Source organism: Raphanus sativus, unplaced genomic scaffold (assembly GCF_000801105.2).
Source record: "Raphanus sativus cultivar WK10039 unplaced genomic scaffold, ASM80110v3 Scaffold0302, whole genome shotgun sequence".
Classification (NCBI taxonomy): Eukaryota; Viridiplantae; Streptophyta; class Magnoliopsida; order Brassicales; family Brassicaceae; genus Raphanus; species Raphanus sativus.
In genome coordinates, this window is record NW_026615622.1 from 21,131 (window position 1) to 46,650 (window position 25,520).

A 25,520-nucleotide genomic window follows, 5' to 3' on the forward strand; every position below is an offset into this window, starting at 1 on the left:
GAGAAACATTATTGAAATTGTTTGATAATAAATTCGGATATCAAGAGTGTTAGTATAGATTTGGTCAAACTATTTTAATAGTATTGATTAAAACATATTTTAAATCATTTAAGATAAATATTATGTAAATAAAACACAAATTAGATTAAAACGCACAAAATATGGAAAATAAATTTCTATAAAAATATAAAATAAAAATACACCCGCCCTTTTAAGGACGGGTCAAAATCTAGTCTAAACTATTAAAACAGAAGTCATGACTTCTTTTATGTGTGATTTTTAAAATTGGACCATCACTTAAAAATTTTACTAAATGTATTCTACTAAGACTAATAATAATATATAGAATTTTTAAAATAAATTAATCATAATATCTTTTGATATCTTTTCATTTTAAATGTAAATATATTTATTTAAAATTTCTAACAAATCTGTTTTAAAAGATTTTTACAAGATCTTCATGGGTGGATTATGGGTCTGGAGGAGCTGGTTGTGTTGTTGGAGAAGGTGCTTACTGGAGGAGGAGGAGGAGGTATTGGTTCTGGGTTTGCTGGAGAATGTTACGTTACTAGAGGAGGAGGTACTCTTACCAGAGGAGGAGGAAGTATTGGTTCTGATGGAGATAATGTGGCTGGAGTAGGTTCTTTTTCTGCCTTGCTTTCTGCTTTGCTTCCTGCCTGATTCTCTAGATGTGAAGGGTACTATCTGGCACTTCTACTCATCAGGAGTGCTTCCTGGATGAATAAACATCTGAGGCGTGCGTTCGATTAGAGCTTTTAAACCTTCAAAGTTTTTCCCACTGTCTAGTTTCTTATCTCGCTTTTGTACATTGTGGTTCATACTCTTTGATCATTGATCTCGGTTCCACATATGACAGAACAGAATGATTCCACTTACCATATAAAATCCTTGATTTCTGAAACAATTTGATTTGTAATGTCTAACCGGAGTATATTGAGTATAATGAGACAATTTGATTTATGATGAATTTGAGTTGTATCAATTGACCGATGTGTTAGAAATGAGCTGTGTAAATATAATTTATGGTTCAGGTTTAACCGAAATTATTGCTTTGGTAAGACTATAGAATTAACCAAACAATTGAATTGAGGTGGCTGGTTAAGTTATTAAAGGTGGTTAAGTCGCTTCAGTTGATTAAATTAAAGGTTAAAATAAGTAAACCATATATTTTCATTTAGAAACGGCCAGAAAATCAAAGAAATTCTAGGGCCTTTTTTCTGCCGTAGTCTCTCTATTTTATGCACAATAAAAGGGGAGATATTTTAAACTTTCAAATCAAATAAGAAAAAGATTGTCCGGTTATTCACGAACCGGTTTCTTCTTGTTCTTGGCCAGATTTCATTCTCCGTACGGTTAACGACACTGGTTTCTCCAGCACAGAGACATTAACGCTGTTCCAGACATCGGTTCTTGTTGGTAAACCGGCAATCCTCTCAGCAACCTCCATGTCTTCAGGCAAAACAGAGCCGAAAACAGTGTAAGATTGCTTCCATTCGTGGTGGTTTGCTAGACTGATGAAGAACTCTGGACCTGAGCCGACCCACGCAACAGAGCCACGGCTTATAGTCGGGCAATGCTCGGTTGGGATAGGCGTGAACATGTTTCCCTCGGGCTGGAGTATTCCTTGAATTATGGCGTATGGTGGACCATAGGGAGCCTGCAGGAACATTGAGATAGGATGAGACTTACTTTTGATAACAAGCAAAATCTCTTTTCGTATAGAGCATAGAAAGTTTGCAGAAATAAGGTTAAACCGGAAAATGAACCAAATAGATGACATCATAACACAAGAATCAATATTCGTAGTATGAGAACCGATCCTAGCTGTTATGATTACTGATATTTAGCAGGCAAATTTGTGAAAGGTATCTTACATTGTTTATATGATTGCCTTGTGAGTCCCAATGTGATCCTCGATTCTCTGCCCGATAAAACTGGCAGCCAGCGCAGTGGCGCAGAGTTAACAAGCTAAGAATGTAGTATACTGAGTGAGGAGCGCACTCAGGGTGAAGCTGCAACAAAAAGTTAAGCATCAGCGTCAAGTCTGGAACATTCCCTTGAAGTAAAACGACATTAAAAACTAAGATAAATACTTTGACATGAAGTACACCGTGTTCCGTCTCAAAACCAACAATGCCCTAACAGAAGCAAAGCAGCTAATCAGTAAATCCGAGAGTTATTAACTTCGTGGAGTGGTTTTTATTAAGACATGACATATAGACTACCTGGCCTTGTCCGAAGATAAGCCCAGAAGTCCACATCACTTTCTCTCCACCTTGCTGTCGATCAGGCACCAACACATCTTTTTGCTTCTTCAACCAACACTGCACATTAAAAGAAACAGAACCCATTAAACTTATTAGAGTCAAAATCACCTAGTTTCTTCTTCCTTACACAACTTAACGCTCAAGTAAGTAAACAAAGCACAGTTGGATTCGATCACAGACTCACCTCTCCGAACTTGGACCCGCAAGCCTCTTTGCTCCCGCAGAACACCCACGAATCACACAAGCAAGGCCCATCATCGCCGCTACACATAACTTTACACGCCTTGCAACATTCATCAGACGAATTAAACTTGAAATCCGTCCCCCACTTCACCGCCGGACCCCACAGCTCAAGATTATCCACTCCGCGGCAACACCCTCCCCCGCCGCCATCTACGCGGGAGTGATCTCGCGACGGGACGGCGGAATCGAGTGTGTGATCTTGTCCTTGGGGACGGAGAAGAGTAGAGAAGACAGCGTAGACGATGAGACACGAGATCAGACCGATGAAAAGGAGAGCGGTTGAGGTGAAACGGCCATGATCTCCGTCGTTTAGTCGACGGGGCATGGCCGGAAGTAGAGTCCGAGAGGGTTGTTGGTTGACTTTTGTGACGGAGATGCGAAAGGGAAGAGGATGGAGAAGTGAGGTTCCGTGTGAGATTGAATAATACGACAAGGAAGGAAGGAATCTTATATCAAATAATGATGATGAAGAGATGGTTGGTAAGTCAACTCGCGCGGCTGCCTCACTGTAACCTTTTGAACTTCTTTCATGGCATTGGCAGATTGTGATCTCATTTTTTTTGTTCTCTTGTGCTCCTTTCGGAAGTTTCCCCTGCTCTTCTACGTCGATACTGAAGTAATCAAAACGCTGTCGTTTCAAATATCCTTTTTGGGTTGAAAAATCCACTGATATATATGTGCAAGCAGCCAGTTCCAACTTCCAAGTGTGCTTATATGTGTGAGTTAATAATATAGACATGATAAAGATATGCAAAAAATCACATAAGATATACATTGATGATAACGAAATGATTCTGTGAACATTAACAGAAATGGTTTATCTAACAGTTAAGATTCATTTTTTGTTATATCATAACACAATGTATAAGACCTATGGAGGCAGAGCCGGCCTTGACCACAAGCGGGTCAAGCACGTGCTTCCGGCCGTCAATTATTAACTAAATATTCGGCCGCATTTTTGTCAAAAGTCTCTTTAGCACACTTGGTAACACATTCTTCCTTGCATGGTGAGGTCATGAGTTCGAACCTAGGTAGCCACATTATTTTTTTGGATTCTAGCCTCCACATTTCTAGGACCGGCTCTGTATGGAGGACCATGACATTTCATTACTTTAATACAAGTCACAAGATCAACTTGTTTTTTCGTTGTTATCATCTTTGTTATTATTATTCGCACTTAAACCAAGGGATGTCGGACATAGATAGCTACTTAGAGCATGTACAACGCGGGGTAGTAGACCTGATCCTTGAAAAAAAAAATTAAAATATTGATTTTTTTACTTACCGTGCCGGATCGAAACCGAAAAATCAAAAATCAATACAATTAAAACAGCAGCTCTTTTTTTAAGATACCCATGATCTTTCAAAGTATTTACAGGACTGCCACTATTTATTAATTTAAAATTATATTTATTTAAACAAAACAAAAAAATTCCTAAAACTACTCCACATGAAAACAATATAATTAAAAGAGAAGATTTTTTTTTTGAAAAAAATATCCTTGATTTGTTTTCTTTAAATAACTAAATATCAATATATCATAAATTTTAAATTCCGTAACTAACTAAATGTCATGTGTATATGACTTTATTCATATCTATTCTATGTACGAGTAACAAAAATTTTCTTTTTGAAAAGAATAACAATTTTTTTATTTGGACATAAATTTTTCAATTTACTTATATGATTTTTAGTTACTGTTTGTTCTTAAAATAAAGACAAACGCTTTGCCTATGATTAATTTATACATCAAACAAAATAGTTACGTTAAGAAAAGGAATACAATAATCGAGTAGTACAATAAGAAATAAAGTATCTGACAGTATTTTCACGTTATATTATAATCTTTGCTATAAGATAAAAACATTTGAATGAATAAATATTAATCAAATTTTAGATACTATTATAAAATATGAAATAAAACAAGCTATAGTATAATAAGTTTTTTGTGCAATATATTTTTTCCAAAAATACTTGAATGTTATAGATAAAATAGTTATATATTTATGATTTAAAGCAATCATTTTATTTTAAAATTTCACAATATATATATACATATATATTATTTTATGCATCATTTCTATTACAGTCTTTAGGGCTTGGCAAAAAAAAAAAACAAATCCAATCTTAAAAAATAGTATAGAATCCGAACTAAAACTGGTTAATATCTGAATGAGTTCAAAATGTTATATTTAGACAACTAGAACTAAAGCCCATCCATACTGAAATATTTCAGGTATCCGAATATATATATACATATGAATTCTATTTATATTCTTAAATATATTAGTTACTTTAAGAATTAATATCCAAAAAAATTCAAAATAGAAGATATTTTGAAATTGTCCAAAATATTTGAAAATACGTAATAATAGTTAAAAGTAAATATCTAAAATTGTTATACAATACTCAAAACATCAAAAATACTTAAAATATCTAATGATTCTCTATACAAATTTCAAGCCATACCAATTTTTATGTTAAGTTTATGTATTTAATATTTTTACTTTTTGAATTAAAAAAAATACAATCTATATGAATTTCAAAATTATAAAATAGTTTAAACGGATTATCCGAAACCGAACTAATCCCGCAAAAATCTGAACCGAACCTGAACCAAAATTATAAATACTGAATAGGGCTAAAATTTTAAATCTCGAAAACCAAACCGAACTCGAATAATCAAATATCCACTCTCCATATCATTCATTCATGTATATACATATTTTACAAACATCATTTACATATTCATCTCAAATCTCTTTTAGTTTAATGATAAATATTTTTTTTTTCAAATGTCACTATAGTTTTCATAAAATAAAAATTAGAATTATATTTTCAAAAAATTAAATTCCGCGCTTTCAAAGCGCGGATCAAAATCTAGTACTAACTTAAGGATTGATCTCAGCTGAATTTTGTTACTGTGTCGCGGGCCCACGATTAGTTTTTTTTTTAATTAGACAAAATGGAGAAAAACTAATAAAAATAAAAGTTAACATTGGAAATCGAGCCAGTTCAGACTCACGATTGCACATGCTCTTAGAACCGTTATTGTTATCGGCCCTATATCATAATCAACAGTCCAAAAAATAAAGATGAAGCCATAGAATAAAAGAACTAAATTAACACTAAACAAACTAAAACGAAACTGAGCTGAGTCAAACCGAAAATAAAATAAAATATTCAAGTGAATTATATATATTTAGAACCAAAGAACTGAAATTGAAGTGGAACTGAACTGAAACCAAAACAAAAACAAAAACCGAAAAATAATCAAATTTCTATAATATAATTTATATAATTATAAATATTAACTAAATAATGTTAAAATATTACTCATAAACCGCGATACCAAAAATTACCAGAATATTTTATCTTAAACATTTAAATTATCCGAATTATCTAAATTTTATTCAAAAAATCAAACTGATATTTAATTTTTATATTTTTATTTTTTGACTTTTAACTTGAATTAACCAAAAAGGAACCAAACTGAAACTAAATGGGATCCTAAATTATTTTGGATATTAACCGGTTCCTAATCAGGCGAACTAAACCAAAAACCGAAAAACTCAAACTATAATCAAAATTTTAACTACCAAATGAATCATAAAAGGTAGATTATTTTACATAAAAGGTAAGGGGCATGTTTACAAAATACTATTCTTTTACATATAATCTGTTGATAAGATACACTTTTGAAAAATTGTTTTAACTTGAAACTAAATTACTTTTTCAAGAAAAGCCTTTGATCAAATTTTTCATTTGGGTTTAATATGGTAAATTTTTCTATCAAGAAACTAATTATATATATTACTGTAAAATAACTAAATAAGTAAATTATAGAAATTATTTTTATTTGGTCTATGGCACCGAAAATCCTAAGCAAGGCTCTGGTTCAAGGAAAAACTTTTATCAACTTGTTCATTTAGGTGTATTATTTTGTGTTACAAAATGAATTATGAAAACAAACCGTTGAGCAACATAATTTTTACTACAAAAAAAACATAATTTTTAAGCCTTCTAAATAAGTTTGAGTGGGATACTTTTTACGGACTTACAATACTACCCCATTCGCTTTGAAAGCATACCTTGTATTTGCTTGTTTGTTCCGAATATACTAGTATACTACCCCATTTATTCATCTTGTCTCGTTGTTTTGTTTTGCTCTATTTCCAATCACTAGAAATCTAGATTTTATATTTACTTGCAGGCTCTGTCTGAATATGGATAACAGTTATCTACATTGGAGAGATGCGTTTGGGAGCCCATAATAAAGGATAGAGACATGCACTTTTGGATGATAGCTGAATATAGAAAGTAGAAAGCCAAGTTGCTAAACCTATCCCTCCAGTCATTGGATCGGTATCAAACGGTGTCGTTCCTATCATCTCGAGGCATTGTAGATATCCGCTTCATTTCTGACACATGGTCATAGATTAGTACCTTTCTTCTATGAGTTGATTACTTCAAGGGACACAATTTTCTTTTTTTTTATCACATTTAGGTATTTCCCGCTGGCCAGGCACTTTCTCCTTCTCTCCCCCTTATGTTTTGACACTTTTATCCCTCTCCTTTGGTTAAACGATGAAAGAGCTGAGTTAGTTTTTATTATTCTTTTGTTGGACCTTGTGAGGACCAAAACATAAAGAGGAAACGTGTTTGTAATTTTTTAGGGCCACAAAATCGTAAATCAGAAGGTCAATCCGACGGTTCACGTTATTGTAATTTTTTTTGAAGTTATCCCATCCTATTTTTTACTTCATTATTTTCTTATCTAATACATAGTAACATATATAACATACAAAATAAAAATGTATACTTTTTTCTCTTTGTTTTGACATCCATATATATATATATTGATATTTTACAAAATTATAATTTGTTAAATAATTATTTTGTGGACATAAAAAGTGTGGATAGAGAAAACATGGACCGAAGAAGTGGAGACATAGAGTGGAGAAGAGTTTTGCTTACTAAGGAAATATGGATGGAGGAATTGTGTACACGTAAATGGTGTTGAAACTCAAATTTAAACAAGGCTACGTATTAAGTGTGTGTGGATGGATATTTGTGGACAAGCATGCTTAATATTCATGTAGATATGTCCATGTGGACGGTAATATGTGGACGGTTATTTGTGGTCAAGATTACGGCCGGTGATCAACACAATTATTTGGTTTCTGCAACCAAAATTTTAAACCAAAACATCGAACCTAAATCAAAAACTTTCATGAATTTTATGGTTGTACTCTGACTTGATAGTCACAAAGGAAATTCCATCAATTTATATACGCATTCCAGCACCTAAACTACTATTATCTTGCAAACAAAGCACCAAAAGTCTAACAAACATGCAAGAAGAAAGCTGATACTAAGATAAGACACATTCATCCCTGAAAGTTGATACTAAGATAAGACAACTACTAAGATAAGACGTATTCCTAGCTTTGGTAGCATTCTGTCTCAGCTGATCAATAGCACCATCCATGAAAGTATCCACACATACTGAGCTGGTTCGTAGCGTTTCTTCTGATGGTAATAAGCATACTTGGTACATGTTGTAGTTTTACCAGCACCTAAACATTATTAGTCAACACAAGTTTCAATACCAGTGTTGTTATCGGAGCTTAAACATACTCATAATCAGATTCTTGGTAATCTTATAATACAAACAAAGAAAAGAATCTACTAAAGTTAAAGCTTTACCTCTCTGGTATTCTCGAACTCTAGGACAAATTGATGTAGGCTGATGTGACGCCGATGGAGCTGGCTGTTGAACTGGCTCCCAATAGAAAACCTTAAAACAACAAAAAACATATAAGAATTGATGAAAACGCAAACAATTTACACAAGAACTGATTTCATAAGCTGTAATAGAAAACAGTCGAAGCACAATAACAAGATCGACCACACGGGCTGATAGAGTAACACAAGCTAAGAAATTAACTTACACGTTTCCTCTTCCATGGCCATCTTCAGGTCTAAGAAAGCCAGGTCCTTCCCCTTGTTCGAGATTCAAATTTAAAGGAAACATCTGGTTATGAAACAGACACATTGTAAAAACTTATTTGTTTGTGGATGTGGACATCAAAGTAACTGTTAAATTTGATTGTGGATATGGACATGAACTGGTATATGTGGATCTGTTTTTGGGACACAAATTCTTGACCCTAAAGATCAAAACTTTGAATAAGAAAACTACAAAACCCATGGACTCGAGAAACCCAGACAAATTCCAAAAAGTGGGAAGAGAAAAAATCCTAGAATTTTGTAACTGAAAAGCGGGCTCTAACAAACCCAGAAACAAACCCGACTAAAAAATGAACCCTAAATTTGAAAGAAAAAAAACCTAATAAGTTCCAGAAATCGCAATGGGGATTGAAACAGCCGATAAAGACATAAGAAAGCTAGAAACTTTGAGACAAAAATCGAAGAAATAATCAAAAAAGATGAACGCTACAGTTTCCGAAAATCCGATATAACCTGATGAAGTAAGCAGCGGATCTGGTTCCTGAGAAGCACCAGCATTCTTCTTCGACTCCTTCTGGTTAGTCTTAGATTTCTTCTTCGCCATTCGTCGATTCGTCGATTTCTGGGCAGAAGGGGGCTAAGATTTTGCGATTGGAGGAGAAGAGGATTGTATCGGATTTGAAAATAGAGAGAAGCAGAGAGTAAAGTGATGTTTGGGTTTGTCCGACAAAAGATAAAAAAAGAATAAAATAATAGAAACCATGGTTAGTTTGGATTCGGTTAGTGAAATGTGGAGTGGTTAATATGGAGGACAAGAATGACTTTAGACATGGATAATGTACTTCCCAAGTGGGAAGTGTCTAAAGGAGTAAATCTAAAGACACAATGTGTCTTAGAAGGTAAAAAAATCTTCTTCTATTATCTTGTTATTTACAAATTACAATGCTGCCCATGCTGCTAATCTTCCTTTACTTGCACTGGAAGAAAACGTAATTATCATACCAAATAAGCTGAATCTAAATAACACAAGACACAAAGTTTAATATTTTGACTAGATTGTATCATTGATGATTATTCTCGTTTTCAAAGTATCATTGTTAATTGTAAGTTTTTATATTCTATGTGTTTTTTAAAAATTACATATTTTATATTTTATACATATTAATAAAACATATTAAAATTGATTATAAATGTATCATTTTACGTAACTAGCTATTTAATATAATTTAAAAACAATAGCATTTGACTACATGTATTTTTCAAATTTTTTTGAAAGCAGTATTTTTTTAAATTACATGTTAAATATAAAAGATATATTTTCTTACAAAAAAATAAAAGTTCAAACATTAATTTTTTTAGAAATAGAAGAAATATTAATTTTAACACAATATAATGATTATAATTATAAGGAGTTGAAATTCCATCTTAATCATTATTGGACCTTTTTAGTTTAGGGATGAGTCTATGAGTAATGATTTGCAGTTTAGTTGTTAAATTATTATGTTTAAGATCCTTTTTATAATTATAATAATATTGTTCATTAAACTATCATTTTATGATAACTTTTTTTTTCTTGTAACTTTTTTTGTTAACTTTTTTTCATAATTTACGTTTTCTATGATTCATAAATCTCGAATCTCCTGGTTTTTGTCAAAAAAAAGTTGCATTTACGACCCTACAATCCAAGTTAACCAAATTTACTATTCTATCAATTTTATCAACATAATTCTTGCAAGTTTTGTTATTAATAGATTTTTTTAACGTCTGATTAGTTATGTTTGTATAATACCAAAAAATATTACATAAATGATTTTACAATCGATAATTTTATCATTTTATGATAACTTTTTTTGTTAACTTTTTTTCCATAATTTACGTTTTCTATGGTTCATAAATCTCGAATCTCCTGGTATAAACACACTAATAAATTTTTAGTCAAATCATTGCATTATAAAGAGCACTTCTGTTTATTAATAGATTTTGTTTTATACTTATTTGGTTAACACAATAATTTAGAATAATTAAAAACACTAGAAGGATCATTTTTGTCAAGCTAATGGCAGACACGTAAAAATCGTACAAGTCAAAATCATTGTATTAGTCACACAATTCAACAAAGCCCATCCACAATGAAGGAATTTTCATTTTTTTCTTGCCACTTTTACAAGTTATTGACACAATCTATATTATTAAAAGAGAAGTACCCATATAAAATAACCCTTAGTTTTCACTTTTATTTACAATTGCATGCCACTGAAGTAATTAAATGAACCTATATTTAAGTAATCATTGTCTTTTCCTATTTATTAAAAAATTTCCTAAATTACTTTCAGCTTAATTTTCGTATTTAATATGTTTCCTAAAATAAATGAGCTGATTTTTAGGAATATTCATATTTAAAATCGATGTTAACAATACCATTAATTATTTTGAACAAAATTCAAGTTTAAATTCAATATTTAACAATATTATGAATATTCCTAAAATATATGTTTAATTTACCATTAATTATTTTGAACAATAAAATCTATATATTCTAAGATTTTAAATATATTTAAACTACTTATAGAACAAGATGAAATATTTGTAACTGAATATTATTTTAATATAATTAAATCTCACCTAAGATTATATATTTTTCAAAAAATTCTAAAATAAATGTTTAACCATTTTGGTTGTTATTAATTATTTTCAACAATAAAATTTAATGCTTAAATTTAAATATCTTTGAATTACTTGTAAAACAATGTTTAATGTTATAACCAAATATTTTTTTTCTAACGTATCTAAATCTTACCATATTATCCATATCTGATCAAAATATTTAAATTCTTTTTACATTTGGCAAACAATTTCATGTTACAAGAAGTATTACTCAAACTATTAATAGGTCAATATTAATTTGTCAAATGTTTAATAACAGGTACGGATCACTATTTTTACAGCATATAAACTATTTGATTGTTGAAAATATGATAAATATTTAAAAATAAACCGATAGATATTTAAATAATATTTATTTATATTAAAAATGAAAATAAGTACTCGTCCGGTCGGACGGGTCCAGCTCTAGTTATAACCTAAAACTAGATTTTGACCCGCGCTTTGGAAGCGCGGAATATTTTACGATGAAAAATTACACTAATAACTTAACAAATATTTTGGTAATTTTTAAAGAGTGTGTATTTAAAATATTTTTGCATTTAAATCAGTGTTTTTAAATTCAACCCGATTGTGATTATACCGGTTAATCCGGAGATCTGGCAATTCAATTTAGATTTTTAAAATATTCATATTAAAAAAATCAGTAAAACCCGAAAATAACCGATTGAACTGATGGATGACCGATATGTAATCTAATTGGATTTAAATTGTAATAGTTTCATAATTTGTAATCTATAATCCAAATTTTAAGTTCATTATTTTGCAATTTATAAAATATGACATTTCTACAAATTTTTTTAAAAAAATGATAGATATAAAATAAATAAGATTAATTATTGTATTGTTTGGAAACACTAATAGTAGTAAAAATATATTGTTTGGAAACATTGATAATAGTATAAGTATATTGTTTGGAAACATGAATAGTAGTAGAAAGAAAGAAACATTAGTGATTTAATGTAGGTTTAACTATAAAGTATAAAGGTGTATTTAATTTAAAAACTTACAAAATAAATGTTAGGTCCAACAGAATGTTTCTGTTTTAATAAGATAGATAGTCTTTAACAGGAGCGATTTTTTTTTTTTTTGACATCGACAGGAGCGACTTAAAATTCACCAACCCGAATTATAAATTGCATGTACGGCATTAATGTTTGAAGAATAAAAAATCGCTAAACGCATTTAATTACTCGTGCTTCTCTATGATTTAATGACGTGAGGAATTTAACTAATCACATTAAACAAAACCTAACGATCAATGGCATCACAGTAAATAAAAACACAAAACAGGGGCCTTAAACTTTACAAAAACCTCTTTACCTTAGCTTCAAAACTCAGCTCCTTCCTTCCAATTCTATCACCTCGGAACACAGTTTTAAAAAGGAAGAACAAAAAAAAAAGCAACAGAAACCCTAATTTTGCTAAAAACCCTAAAATCTCAAACTTTCTATATGTAAATGCATCTGAAGAACTCATCTGTACCAGAACGGCGGTTCATCGGAAAAGAATCCGCCGCTTGTCCACCTTCCTCCGATTCCGATCCCAAACACCATCTGACCGTCGAGATCCCAGATTCATCGTCTCCGCATCATCCCTCCGATCTCCGCCGCGGGAGCCTGGGCTCGGTTCTGTCGTTCCTCTCTTCGTCTCTCCCCTCCTCCGCGAGGACAAATCAGAAGCTTCTTCTCCGGCAAGTCCTCCGAGTCCGATTGATACGTTTCCACCTCCGGTTCCTCCTCCTCCTCTCCGTCCCTCCTCTCTACCTCTTCTTCCTCTTGATCAGCGTCCGCTTCCTCCTCCTCTTCGTCTTCTCCATCGTCGCCTTCTCCTTCGTCCTCTCGATCTCTCTCAACCTCGCTCTTCCTCACTTACCTTCGATTCGCCTCTTCATCGCTCGGTTACTCTCCCTCAAGCTTAGATCCTCCTCTTCCTCCTCTTCCTCTAAGGTTGTTTGGTCAATCGGGTCAAATCCCGAGAAGAAGAAGAAGACGAACTCAGGGTGTTGGGTTCAGAAGTACAGCTCCGGGGATGTGTACGAGGGAGAGTTTCGTAAAGGGAAGTGTTGGGGGAGTGGGGTTTATTACTATTCGGTGAAGGGGAAGTACGAAGGGGACTGGGTTGATGGGAAGTACGATGGGTATGGAGTGGAGACGTGGGCGAAAGGGAGTAGGTACAGAGGTCAGTACAGGCAAGGGATGAGGCATGGAGGTGGGGTGTATAGGTTTTATACAGGGGATGTGTATGCTGGTGAGTGGTCTAATGGACAGAGCCATGGGTGTGGTGTGTTTACCTCTGAGGATGGTAGTCGGTTTGTTGGGGAGTTTAAATGGGGTGTTAAACATGGCCTTGGTCATTACCATTTCAGGTAAAAAACTCATCAGCTTTTCGTTTGTTTTAACTTTGTCTGGTTTTGAACACTGCAGAGTCGTTTAACTTTTGTAGAAATGGTGGAGCTTTCTTTCTGTATAAGGGTGAACTGTTGACCATTAACCAGTGTGGAATAGAAATTAATGTGGTTTCTGAAAGTTTCTGGCTACCAATCTGAACTTTCTCAGTTAAAGGCTTTATTAGTTGTGCTTTAACTTAGGATGCTATGTTAGGTCTATGTTGCTTGTGGGAATGTTCTGAAGTTTATGGCATTCGATTTTGAGGTCTTGATGGATTGTTAGGCTGCTTATACGTTCTGTTGTTGGCGACGATTACTGCCATTGATAAGTGCATTAGATATTACCCTTTAAGATTCTGCCTTTCAGTTCAAGTTACGTGTGACAGTAGTTCTTATCTTTGAAACATTATGTCTTGGGGGGGGGGGATCAAGGTTCTAGCTTTTTGTTACGGACATGAGCAGCCATTGATCTTAAAATAATTCAACTAATTATTGTCTTCTCTTTTCTAGTGATACTTGGCTAACTTGAAACCATACCTCTGTTGCAGAAATGGTGATACATACGCTGGGGAGTATTTTGCAGACAGGATGCATGGTTTTGGAGTGTATCAGTTTGGAAACGGGCATCGGTATGAAGGAGCCTGGCATGAGGGGAGAAGGCAGGGTCTTGGTATGTACACATTCAGGAACGGTGAGACGCAGGCAGGCCATTGGGAAGACGGTGTCCTCAGCTGTCCTACCGAGCAGACCACCCGTCATGGTTCATCGTTTTCCATCAGTCATTCCAAGGTTCTCGCTACTGTTCAGGTAACTTATGAGCTTATCTTACTCCTACTAGTACATACAAAATTAGTTACTTTGAATTTTGTTCATCTCTTGAGGAGTTAAGAGACCAATTTGTATAACTAGTTTTAATTTTCATTGTGTGATTGGTACCTACATTAGGTTTTGATCCTTACCCTTTTCTCTCTGTTCATTCAACAGCAAGCTAGGAAAGCAGCCGAGAAAGCACATGAAGTTGTGAAAGTGCAAGAGAGAGTGAACAGAGCAGTGATGGTTTCGAACCGAGCAGCAAATTCGGCTAGAGTTGCTGCAACAAAGGCTGTTCAAACCCAAACATATTACAGTAGTGGCGGCGATGATCCCTTGTGAGATCGTGTGTCAAAGCTTTTGACATAGTCACAGTCATGAATCTCACCTGGAACTTCTTCGGTGACATGAGAGATAAAACAGAGACATCTGGAGATGGCAGTCAAAAATTGGCATCTCCGTTTGAGATTTGTCTTGAAGGTGGAACCACTTGGAACCAATGTCGAGATCTCATTAGTATTAAATAAGAGATCTGGATATGGAGCAAGCAATGCAGGTTTACTTTTATTATGAGCAGGCTGGTGGTTTATAAGCTGTAAATAGGTTGTTGAAGAGTAAGCAATGTGTGTTAACAAAAGATCTTTGTAACAAGCGTAACCCATGTAAAGAGAAGCAATAAAACATTGTCTTAGTTTTACAACGTGTGAAAATGACACCTCTTCCTACTAGATTTTGTTTCAACAGATATAATCAACCAACCAAGATAATGTATAATGAATAAGAACTAAGAAAACAAATCACAAGTTATAAGAATCAAGCTAGTGATTTCTTCTTACAGAAAAGTGTAGGCATCTGCTGTTCAGCAAATCCTTACAGCAGCAAGTGCCAACAGCCTAGGACATCATAACCCGAGCTTTACACAAAAAAAAAAAAACACATAGTTAAATGGGCCCAACTCAAATATTGGCCCAGGCCCATAAGACGATTCTCACCCGCTGTCTCTCAAGTCCGTTTTAGTCAAAACATGACCGGAAAAAATCCCAAAAAACGAAGAGAAAAGATGCAGAAATCGTTCTCGTTGATCCAAACGGTGGCAATCTCCGGCGTTTTCTCGGCCGTCTCTTGCTGGTGAGCCATTTTTTTCATCTAAGACTCTGATTTCTCGCTTCTCCTCTATCCCATTTCATCAATTTAGGGTTCTCACTGTCTTTTGTGTTAACAACTCTTAAAAGGTATGGATTCGTGTTCGGTAGAGAATCGGCGAGAAAAGAGCTCGGTGGTTTGATCGAAGAACTCCGTAGCAGCGGTGGAGGTTCTGACTCTGCTTCTCCTCCTCATTCTTGAGTTAGGTCCTTTTTGATTTCCAGAATGTTCCTTTTGCACTCTTGGTTGAGTAATTTTTGTGTAAACTATTTGGGGATCTCGGATTTCAAATTCAAATAAGAAAAAAGATTACAATCAATGCTTGCTTATTAGGTGATGATGGTGATAAGAGTAACCCACCTTGATTGAGATCCATAAACATCCTAACACCATACTGGTTTAGTAGTCTCTCCTCTCTATGTTTATTTATATGTATCAGACATCAAGAACATATACTGTACAATCATGGCCGTTGATTATTTAAGACTAAACTAGATTTTGATCCGCGCTTTGGAAGCGCGGAATATTTTACGATGAAAAATTTCACTAATAACTTAACAAATATTTTGGTAATTTTTAAAGAGTGTATATTTAAAATATTTTTGCATTTAAATTAGTGTTTTTAAATTCAACCCGATTGTGATTATACCGGTTAATCCGGAGATCTGACAATTCAATTTAGGTTTTTAAAATATTCATATTAAAAAAATCACTAAAACCCGAGACTAACCGATTGAACTGATGGATGACCGATATGTAATCTAATTGGATTTAAATTGTAATAGTTTCATATTTTGTAGTTTTATAATCCAAATTTTAAAGTTCATTATTTTGCAATTTATGAAATTATAACGTTTCTACAAAATTTTAAAAAGAAAATGATAGATATAAAATAACTAAGATTAATTATTGTATTGTTTGGAAACATTGATAGTAGTATAAAAATATATTGTTTGGAAACATTGATAGTAGTATAAAGAAATAAGTATATTGTTTGGAAACATGGATAGTAGTATAAAGAAAAGAATATTAGTGATTTAATGTAGGTTTAACTATAAAGTATAAATGTGTATCTAATTTAAAAACTTACAAAATAAATGTTAGGTCCAACACAATGTTTCTGTTTTAATAAGATAGATGATCAATACATATGTTATTTGATATTTTAATTTGGGAACGTGATGAATGTTTCATCTTTTTTAACCAGAGAAGTCTCTTTCAACCTCTGACAAAACCCACATAAAGCTCACTTCCTGTTTGTGTCTTCTTCTTCAGAGAGTCGCCTGCCATAACTACCTTCCATGTTCTTAACAAACTCTACCAACTACTATCATCGGTTCAAGCATTTTTCAAGAAACAAAAAAAAAAGTTAGCAAAACAAAGTGAAAAAGGAGATGAAAAAATCTTCTGTGTTCCTTGGCAAAAACAAAGGATTCTTCTTATTATTAAAAGAAACTCGAATGTAAAAGATGAGAAGCATTCATGTTTTGAGAAAAAAACTCAAAAACATTTGGGTTTTGTAACAAAGAGCAAAGTGTACAGATAGATCCTTCCGAGAATGCCTAACTCTGTTATACACACAAATTTTAAACAGATCAACGCAAAAGCTATCTTTGACGAAAACCCCAAAAGGAAAAAAAAACACAGAAACCTCTCCCTGTTTTGCAAAGTCTAGATCTTTACAAGAAGCATAATCTTCTTTCCAAAAGCAAACGAAAATGTGTGGAAAAGATTCATTCTATACGCAAGTTCCTTGCAGATTCAGATTCCATGGATCTGTAATCATCTCGAACTCTAATGGCTCTCCAATCAGACTCTTCTTTGGTTTGCCTCAGAGCCATGAAGTGTAGTGCGTCACTCCTGACCTGGTATATGTGGCATGCCCACGGATACGAGTCAGGTGACGACCAAACCTTCTGTTCCTCAAACTCCGTCTGCTCAGCCAGAGACGTCGGCATGCAATACACTGTGTTGGGCTCTGGCTCCTTGAAACTAGCAACTGCAACGCATCCAGGAGATACGAATCCTTCAGGAGCCCGAGGATGCCAGATCGACACAGGACTTACGTAATCATCTAAGCAGTTCCTCCACACCTGACAAGTGAATATAACATTATGTTATCATCTGAGGTAGAACTTGAGGAAGAAGAAAGCCAATTGGTTCGTTTAGCACTTTTTCACTATGTTAAATGCAAAGGATTAACGAGTGAAATTAATTGATGAGAGAATACTTACGAGGTCATAACCCACTGGAAGTGCAAACACTCCCTCGGTGTTATTGTAAACAGCAGCAACATTTGGAGGATGGCTACCAACATGAGCTACATCACCTACTGACACAAATCTGGTAAAGAAAGACAATAACGAAACTGCTTCAGTTTCAAGAACAATTCAGCGCAACTAGAGTATTATCATTAGCGCAGCAAATAATACTTACCCCTCTGGACAACTGGGTCTCCATATAGTGCACACTCCTCCATCTTCAGAAACCTGAAAGCAAAAAAAGAAAGAAAATAATTGTAAGCAAACCTCGAAACGGTTTGATCTTTAGGTGAAATCCTAAGGTTTCGTCCCATAAGGATTCTTTTTTTGATATCTACTGATGACAAAGATGTGAGGTCCATGGCAGAGATTTGAAAATTACCTGCTTTTTGCACAGAGTACATCGACCTTTGGATTCTCGCTCACTACTCCAGATTTTTGAGAAATTGATAGTATGTTTGACAAACTTCCTATCATCCGAGACAGAATTTGAGGAAGAAGAAAGTTCTCTCGATTTTATAATAGCCTTGTTGCTGTACGATTTCGAGTCTCTCCCATCAGCCTCATTCCAAGCAAAATACACATGTCTCTGGCTTGAAGGAACCTGCGACGAGAAGATAGAAAGTCCATTAGGCAGTGGCACGAGCTTCTATACATGCATGTTACAGCGATTAGTAAGCTATGTGGAGTTATAAACCAATGTAAAACATGTCTATATGGTCACATCGGTATTATTATAACACAGAAGACCAAAGCATCTTCCTTCATTCAAAATCAAGTCAACTAATTCACATATTAATCTAGCACCTATGATGAGATTAGGAATAGTAATAACCTTGAGAACATGATTTTTCATGTTGGACTGATATGCTTTCCACATTTTTCGCACTACTGAACAAATTCGAACAGCTTGGGGTTCTAGTACATCTGATTCTTCCGACACGCTGCACTTAATAACCTGAGCAAAGCTCTCTGACTTCTGAAAGGTCTTCAGATGCAGTATGAGATGCGAGGGCCTTTGGCCACCTGCCTTTGCCAATTCCAACGCCATAAGTTCCTCCCAAGGCACATCCCACATGATCTTGCTGGGTTTCTTATCCATCTTATCCATATCAGAGCACTAAAATGGAAAGTAGCAAGTCAGCAAACAAAATAATTTTAAGACATAAATGAAAAAATCTCCAGGTGAAAGGGCATGCTAGTGGATTTGACCTGCAATAGCACAACCCTCTTGTTTGTCACAATGACAATGCGTTTGTATGGAACAAGGAAATGTTCTTCATAGCAATCAGATAAAGCGAATTTTGAGGGTTCCCTGAATATCTCTGTACAGCCAAAATGCCGACTTGCTTCTGCTAGGTGCAGGAGCATCTGCAAAAACAGATATCAGAACCAGCTTAGAAGTTTTGAGCATGAATGGCAAGTATGACTAGAAGAATGCAAGTTAATATCTTTCTGGTAACATAAACAATACAATTTAAACCATATCCCAGGAGACTTAGATGTACAACTATCATATTGAAATATTGCATGCTTGAATAGCCGACTTGTAGTTACTAAATTTTGGATTTGGTCGTAGAATAAAGCTTCCACATTTTCTCAATATGCTGTCTCACTAATAGACAATAAGAAGAAACTGAGGCAGTACCTGGCCTATAGCTTCCCTCTCGTCATATTCCCTGAGTATACCATCAGCATGAACTGCACGAGGATTTCTAATTCTCTCCAACGCAGTCCTGTTGCTCAAAACCTCCAAACATCGGGTGCAACTTGCTCCAATTCCATCAACGGTCAATGAGAAAAAATCTAATGCACCACTCATCGGTTGTACGAAAAATCCTAGGAAAGCCCGTCCTACCCCATGGGCAAACCCTAAGATACCATTTTGTCGGGCACTCTCTACCGGCTTCGTAACAACTCCTGATACTCCGAAGGCAACACCTTGTGCTAGGGCTTCCGTTCCTTGAACAAAAGCATCACCTACACCAGTGATCCTCCTCGACCAAACCTGATCCATTTTTTCAGCCCTCCTTTAGGCAGACTGCTAAAAGTGATCAACTTAATTTTGTTGCAAAAAAATATGTACCTGTCTTTCCCTCAGTTGCAGGAATTGACCATCAGTTGAAAGCGCCGCAAATCCTCTACTAAGAGAAGCCAATGTTGAGCTAGTCATACCCAAAACATCTACTGAGAAAATCAAATGTAAAGGATTGTGGATCAGATCTCTCCATATACGATTCCCAATGGCTGGAAGTATTGAACTTTTCCGTATGAACCGATCTCTGTGCATTACTCTCCTCAGATGGACCTAAACACAGATTTTTTTTTTTGAATCATTAGCAACATTCTCGCGCTCTTTTTTTAGCAGTAAATATTCCATGACAAAATCTCGTGACAATCAAAGTAAAAAAAAAGACTCTTTTTGATGTCGTAAGATATTCTGAGCTACTAATCCCATGCTGGGAGTCAAAAAGAACATGGCTGAAATCAGCCATGCTTCAACAGTTCTTAATTTACAACTAGTTTTCAGTTCTCACAATATATAGCCAGCTAATCTCCCATGAAATGGAACCACGTATCCCAATAGTTAGTTCTATTACTAGACTGCGCAGGATGTAACGCCAAGAGAGCGATTGTACTTCACTATTCCATTTCATATATGGGAGTAACTTCATAGAAATCAGTTACCTGAATTTTAAATGCATTTCCAACAGCAGACAAAATCGGACTCCAAACACCCAGAATTCCATGAGGCCTCTGAGCTGGCGCTGTTTCCAGTGAGACCTTCAGCCTTACCTCTGAAACATCTATGAGGCTGAAAATCAAAAACAAAATTAAGTTAGATTTGCTGGCTTTACATGCCAAAATGGCCACAAATACTACGAACTTCATCCCCCAAATGGTAAAATTCTATAGAAGGTAAGAATACTTTATATGTATCTCAGGATCAACTTGCGCGACACTAGAACTTTTCGGGAGACGATCCATCTGGAGCTTATTGTAGAATTCAGACGAAGCCCAAATGATAGGCTCGTGAATGTTTAGTCGCCAGGTATTATCTGTCACCTATCAATCAAATAGTAAATCCATCATGTGCTTCAAATAGTATCTCATACGTCTGAGTACCATGAAGATAGACCTGAATAGGATACATACCCGTACATATACATATGGATACACTTGGGTGCCATCAGTTTCTTCATTACACATTGTAATTGTCATCTTAAGCACGGGTTGATGACTATCTCCAGCTTTATCTGGTGCCAATAGTACTGGCATTAGAGTTAGAGGTAGCTGGTTATCAATCTGTAAATGGCCCAGTATGACTTTGAACCTGTAAACCAAGAAAAGAATCACATGTTCAGAATTTCGAAGGTATTTCATGTATACTGACATAAAGCAGTGCAGTTGCATCGCCTACTCATACGAGCACATATAACTTCCACTGAAAATTTAACAAGAATGTGCAACACAAAGACCACTAGTTTTGTAGATAACACCATTTTTCCTAAAATTAGCACATTTTGATTTACCTGACTAGTGTATCTATTACTTTAAACTATATCCCGTATTCTAAATTTCCAAACATAGGCAAGCACATGAAATCATATTGATATTTTGGTTACATCACTCCATATATACGGGCAAACAGAATAAAAATAACAGTACTGCAATATATGAGCGTACCTGCTAGTCCTTCCCTCATCATACCCAGTAGAGTACGATACGAAAACTTTTTCAAGATAAAAATATGATAGCTCTTTTGGCGTGTGATCTACAAGTGAGATCCCCACTAGTCCCATTTCGACAATGAACTCCAGAGTGGTGGTCTTGTGTTCTGAAGGTGTCTGAGAAGTAGAATATCCATGATTCCCAACCGATGTCAAAGATATGATTTCATGAGGACTCTGTGACGTACTGTCATCATCAGTGAATCTAGCAATCTTGATGTCACCTACTTCTTTAACATGAAAGTTCACCTCTAAGTCCCTACACAATTCAGAATCCACAACACTATTTTCCATGTCTAGTCTAAAAACCCCAGCGCGGTGGTCACTTTCAACCTTAGCATCCAAAAATTTCTGACCATAAGGATCTTCCCAAGCAAAATTTACTGTGGTAAGAGGTTCCAACAAAACCCACGAATCTTCACTAAAACCAGATTGGCGGACACTGATTCTTTTGACAGTTGTTCTATTCTCAACCCTGGATTAAAAAAGTTCACAAAAGATATGAGAAAATTAATGATGGTTTCACAAAGATGTATGTATGTCGATCTTAGAGAAGATACCTCATAGGACCATTGCTTGGTCCAAGTCGAAATACAACTATAAAACGTGAACCTTCTTCAAATCCTCGTATCTCTGCTTTCAAAAATCTACGAGCACCACTTTGACTCCTTAATACAAGAACAATTGTGTCTTCTCGAGCAACTTGAATAGGAAATGACCAGTCTGTTTCTCTTAACCGCACCTGAAATTAGGCCAGGTAATAACAAAATGATACATATTTCTCAAAATGGTAGCCAGGGGAAGCATCCACATGCCAAACAATTTAACAACATAGAACATAATCCACTTGCATTCAAACTGTTATTCACTGCTCCACTTCAAGAAATATCACTGATTTGACTGAGCAAATATCATACTACATGCTTCCAGTGAACACCCTAAACAACAGCCTTACCCAAAAAAATTTCTTGCAGTTTTGCAACTATTGACTAAAGCAATAATATGAGGAACAGCTAACGGTAAAGATTCTTCAACATTAACAGCTCACCTGAAGTTCATCTCTCCCACTTGGTTGGAAAACAAAGGAGACCCTCGAATCATATGCACCGAGTACTTTTGGTTCATCATCACTGTTCAGTTTAATATATATGTCTTCACCGATCCTGTTGGTGAATGTCATGAATGGTCGTACAGATATGATCTGAGAAAAAAAATTCGAGTCAGTAAGTAATAACAGAGAAGGTGTAGAAGATAAACTGCTTATTACCTTTGTAGGAACTGACTGATAACCGCAAGGTTTTGTAGATAGAAATAGCCGCATGCATTTTCCTTCGGGATCATACGCATCCACATCCAAAGATCCATCCTATTGAAATAAGTGCCAATCATAATAATGATAGGGCCAGAAAAGCTCAGTTTTAGAGCAAACTAGTATACCGAAAAATAAAATAGCATACAACTGACCATGTCACCAAGGGCAGAAAGATCTTTTGCAGGACCATGTTGCTGATTGCCAGATTGAGATATAGACACTGAAAGGCTCATATGTTTGAAATTCAAATTAGAAGCAATTGTATGATCTTCATATATGTCTTCTTCAGTTATCTCCACCGGGACTACTTCGTCATTTTTTTTATTTCGAAATGGAAGACCAATTTTTTTTGTTTTCTTATTCCCTGGCAGATCTAGAAGTCTAAGTGTAAGCGCGGGACACTTCGCAATCGAAAACCAGAATGGAGCGTAGATTCTGATCATCTTCGTCAAAACTTTCTGCTGGTCATCATAATTTTGCTCCAGTATTATTTGAGCAATCCTGTTCGCATATATTGTAACAGTATGAGACCAAATAAACCAGAACAATTATTAACTGTAACACTTAAGCAGAAAGAACAAGACCTTCCAGTGGCAGAACTTCTTAGGCTAATTGTCTTTGCAGGGACATCAGTTGGGTGAGATATAAGGACAGCATCCTGCCAAATTCGATAAACCTAATAAATATACAAGAGGGAGTAAAAGAAACGGAACAAAAATTATGCGTTGCCGCTGTGGATCTAGGTTCGATTTCCCAACTTACATGCATTGGTAGCCATCCTCTTTGTGGCAGCAAAGTAAAGTATAAAGGGTTCCTTATATCGACAGTATGCACCTTCACAGTTTCCCCAGAACCAAAGACATCTCTGCATTGATCAATACAATGACCACTGGCTTGCTTCTCAAGCACTGAGTACTCAGCTCCAAATGGAAGACAATTTGCTATAGAAAACGGTGATTTGACCACAAGAGTCCAGTCTTGAATTGGGTCCGAACGTATATCCTTTGCGATTTCTGTTGCTTGGGTTTTCAAACAGAACCATAATTTTTTATTGTCTCCGGAAGTACTGCTTATCTGAGTACAGCATAGCAAGTGCTCAGATTCAGTAAGAGAAGATATACATATTTCAGACTCTGATTCACAAGCAACCTCTGGTTCCCCAGGCCTTGAAACCACATAACTCCAAGAATATTCATCAGAACCATCACGCATTACACACTTCAGCTTCAGAACATACGATGCAGACTGTGTCAATCCTGATAACGGAACCGGCAATGTATCGCCAGGTTTCAGCAACCCAATTGATATATCTGGAAATGAACGGGCTTTGGCCTCCAGACAGATATCAAGAAGGAAGTCAGTGTTGTTTTCCACCGAAACTAGAGACCTGACATTTACGTATCTGTTTCCATCCTCCATACTAACTTGACTTGCAACGACATCATTTCCCAATCGCCAGCAAGCAGCAGGCGAAGCGTAATTCAGCCTCACTGTCGTCCAAGGTCCCTCAATGCTAGGACTTACTTGAATAAATCCAGATTTTTTTTCACTTGAGGATTTGCTTTGGTCCAACATTTTCAATTTAGCTGGCAACAGTACAGCACATCTTATTTTTCCGCAGTTCTTTCTTTGATCCCCTTGGTCCATGCTCTACAGAAACAAGGAAAAAGGTAATTCATTACCAATTAAAGAAAACTATTGCACGCAATCTTTGAACCCAAAAGGCCGAGACATTTTTTACATGCATGTATTTAGTACATTTTTAATATCTATTCTAGACGCGAAAGGCAGGCCAAGTTAAAATATTTTACCATGGTTTCAGTTGTGGACAAGTCTAACCAGACAAGGTCATTGGCATAATTATGCTGGTATAGGTTGTCCTTCATATCTCGTGCTATCTGCTTCAACGGAGCTGAAAAAGTGCCAACAGGTGCGCCTGCAAATCGTGAAAACAACACTAATTTATATACCAAAAGGAAAGTAACAAGTGCGAGAGATGTACGCCACACGAACTAAGGAAACAAACCATTTCCGATGTCTGTCACAATTAATTCCAAGCTATAGTCATCCTGGAAAAACAAAAGAACAAGAAAATATCAAAGCCGCGGTAACCTTGATCTTGAAAGACCAAAAATGATAACCCGAAAGAAAAACTCAAAATACGATTCATTCTCAAGTTCCTGTACAAGAGAGGTACATTCACCAAGATTAGTAACTAAGATTTGCCAAGCTATAGCATTGCATGAACTGTTTCGGCTTTTTTTTTAATATTTAAATACGTACTGATGAATCTACTCTGGAGAACAGAAGTAGTAGAAATACAAATAGAAAACAAAAAAAATGTTAAAAATTAACTTAAGGACAACAAATAAGAATCCACGGAGAAGAGGAACACACCCAATTGAAAAGAAACAGAGTCCAGCAGTTTTCAGGGGTTACAATTTAACTTTAGGACAACAAAAAATGTAAGATGTAGTGAGAGAAGAGAGAATACCAGGGAGTCAATTTTGAAGAAAAATATTTCACTCCAGTCAACGACTTCCAGTTCAGAGGAAAACATATTTGAAACACTTCCACAAGTACGTGCACATTGCTGGCGAAGCACGGGATCCGATGGGGACGTCTGATTGGGAGATAGACGTATAACTCCAGTATACTGGTGTGAAGACAATCCAGACGTTCTTGGAATCTACAAAAAATAGATGAATG

General features: G+C 35.2%; 4 protein-coding genes across 4 annotated transcripts; 2 read left to right on the forward strand and 2 right to left on the reverse strand.

The window, feature by feature from the left end:
- Positions 1-1,173: 1,173 nt before the first annotated feature.
- Positions 1,174-3,030, reverse strand: LOC108822565 (uncharacterized). Its single transcript, XM_018595680.2, has 5 exons — positions 2,473-3,030; positions 2,247-2,345; positions 2,115-2,159; positions 1,896-2,033; positions 1,174-1,678 (listed from the first exon to the last, which is right to left on the reverse strand). Exons 1-5 carry the CDS (start codon positions 2,854-2,856, stop codon positions 1,325-1,327), a joined length of 1,020 nt encoding a protein of 339 aa, XP_018451182.1. The 5' UTR covers positions 2,857-3,030; the 3' UTR covers positions 1,174-1,324.
- A 9,477-nt stretch (positions 3,031-12,507) lies between these two features.
- On the forward strand, positions 12,508-15,064 carry LOC108820888 (phosphatidylinositol 4-phosphate 5-kinase 5). Its single transcript, XM_018593912.2, has 3 exons — positions 12,508-13,533; positions 14,103-14,361; positions 14,539-15,064. Exons 1-3 carry the CDS (start codon positions 12,626-12,628, stop codon positions 14,704-14,706), a joined length of 1,335 nt encoding a protein of 444 aa, XP_018449414.2. The 5' UTR covers positions 12,508-12,625; the 3' UTR covers positions 14,707-15,064.
- Positions 15,065-15,370: 306 nt separating this feature from the next.
- On the forward strand, positions 15,371-15,826 carry LOC108820889 (uncharacterized). Its single transcript, XM_018593913.2, has 2 exons — positions 15,371-15,492; positions 15,597-15,826. Exons 1-2 carry the CDS (start codon positions 15,389-15,391, stop codon positions 15,706-15,708), a joined length of 216 nt encoding a protein of 71 aa, XP_018449415.1. The 5' UTR covers positions 15,371-15,388; the 3' UTR covers positions 15,709-15,826.
- Positions 15,827-16,931: 1,105 nt separating this feature from the next.
- On the reverse strand, positions 16,932-25,500 carry LOC130501833 (uncharacterized; the record flags this gene model as incomplete). The annotated part of the gene is given in 21 exon segments (XM_056996657.1): positions 16,932-17,600; positions 17,742-17,850; positions 17,944-17,996; positions 18,151-18,372; positions 18,604-18,888; positions 18,981-19,139; positions 19,417-19,776; positions 19,855-20,076; positions 20,457-20,583; positions 20,698-20,834; positions 20,925-21,102; positions 21,456-21,974; positions 22,060-22,241; positions 22,548-22,700; positions 22,767-22,865; positions 22,964-23,312; positions 23,396-23,469; positions 23,574-24,461; positions 24,623-24,747; positions 24,838-24,880; positions 25,306-25,500. Coding segments are annotated over 21 exon segments (4,839 nt in total), but the record flags the coding sequence as incomplete, so codon positions are not given.
- Between the last annotated feature and the right edge of the window lie 20 nt (positions 25,501-25,520).

Bases quoted from the DNA above. Each gene is read 5' to 3' on its own strand.
- LOC108822565 (XM_018595680.2), bottom strand. From the start codon at position 2,856: ATGCCCCGTCGACTAAACGACGGAGATCATGGCCGTTTCACCTCAACC. The intron at 2,034-2,114 runs GTATTTATCTTA...TTTTTGTTGCAG, and splicing joins ACGGTGTACTTCATGTCAAA to CTTCACCCTGAGTGCGCTCC. The intron at 1,679-1,895 runs GTAAGATACCTT...ATGTTCCTGCAG, and splicing joins AAGGCAATCATATAAACAAT to GCTCCCTATGGTCCACCATA.
- LOC108820888 (XM_018593912.2), top strand. From the start codon at position 12,626: ATGCATCTGAAGAACTCATCTGTACCAGAACGGCGGTTCATCGGAAAA. The intron at 13,534-14,102 runs GTAAAAAACTCA...CCTCTGTTGCAG, and splicing joins CTTGGTCATTACCATTTCAG to AAATGGTGATACATACGCTG. The intron at 14,362-14,538 runs GTAACTTATGAG...TTCATTCAACAG, and splicing joins AGGTTCTCGCTACTGTTCAG to CAAGCTAGGAAAGCAGCCGA.
- LOC108820889 (XM_018593913.2), top strand. From the start codon at position 15,389: ATGACCGGAAAAAATCCCAAAAAACGAAGAGAAAAGATGCAGAAATCG. The intron at 15,493-15,596 runs GTGAGCCATTTT...AACTCTTAAAAG, and splicing joins TTCTCGGCCGTCTCTTGCTG to GTATGGATTCGTGTTCGGTA.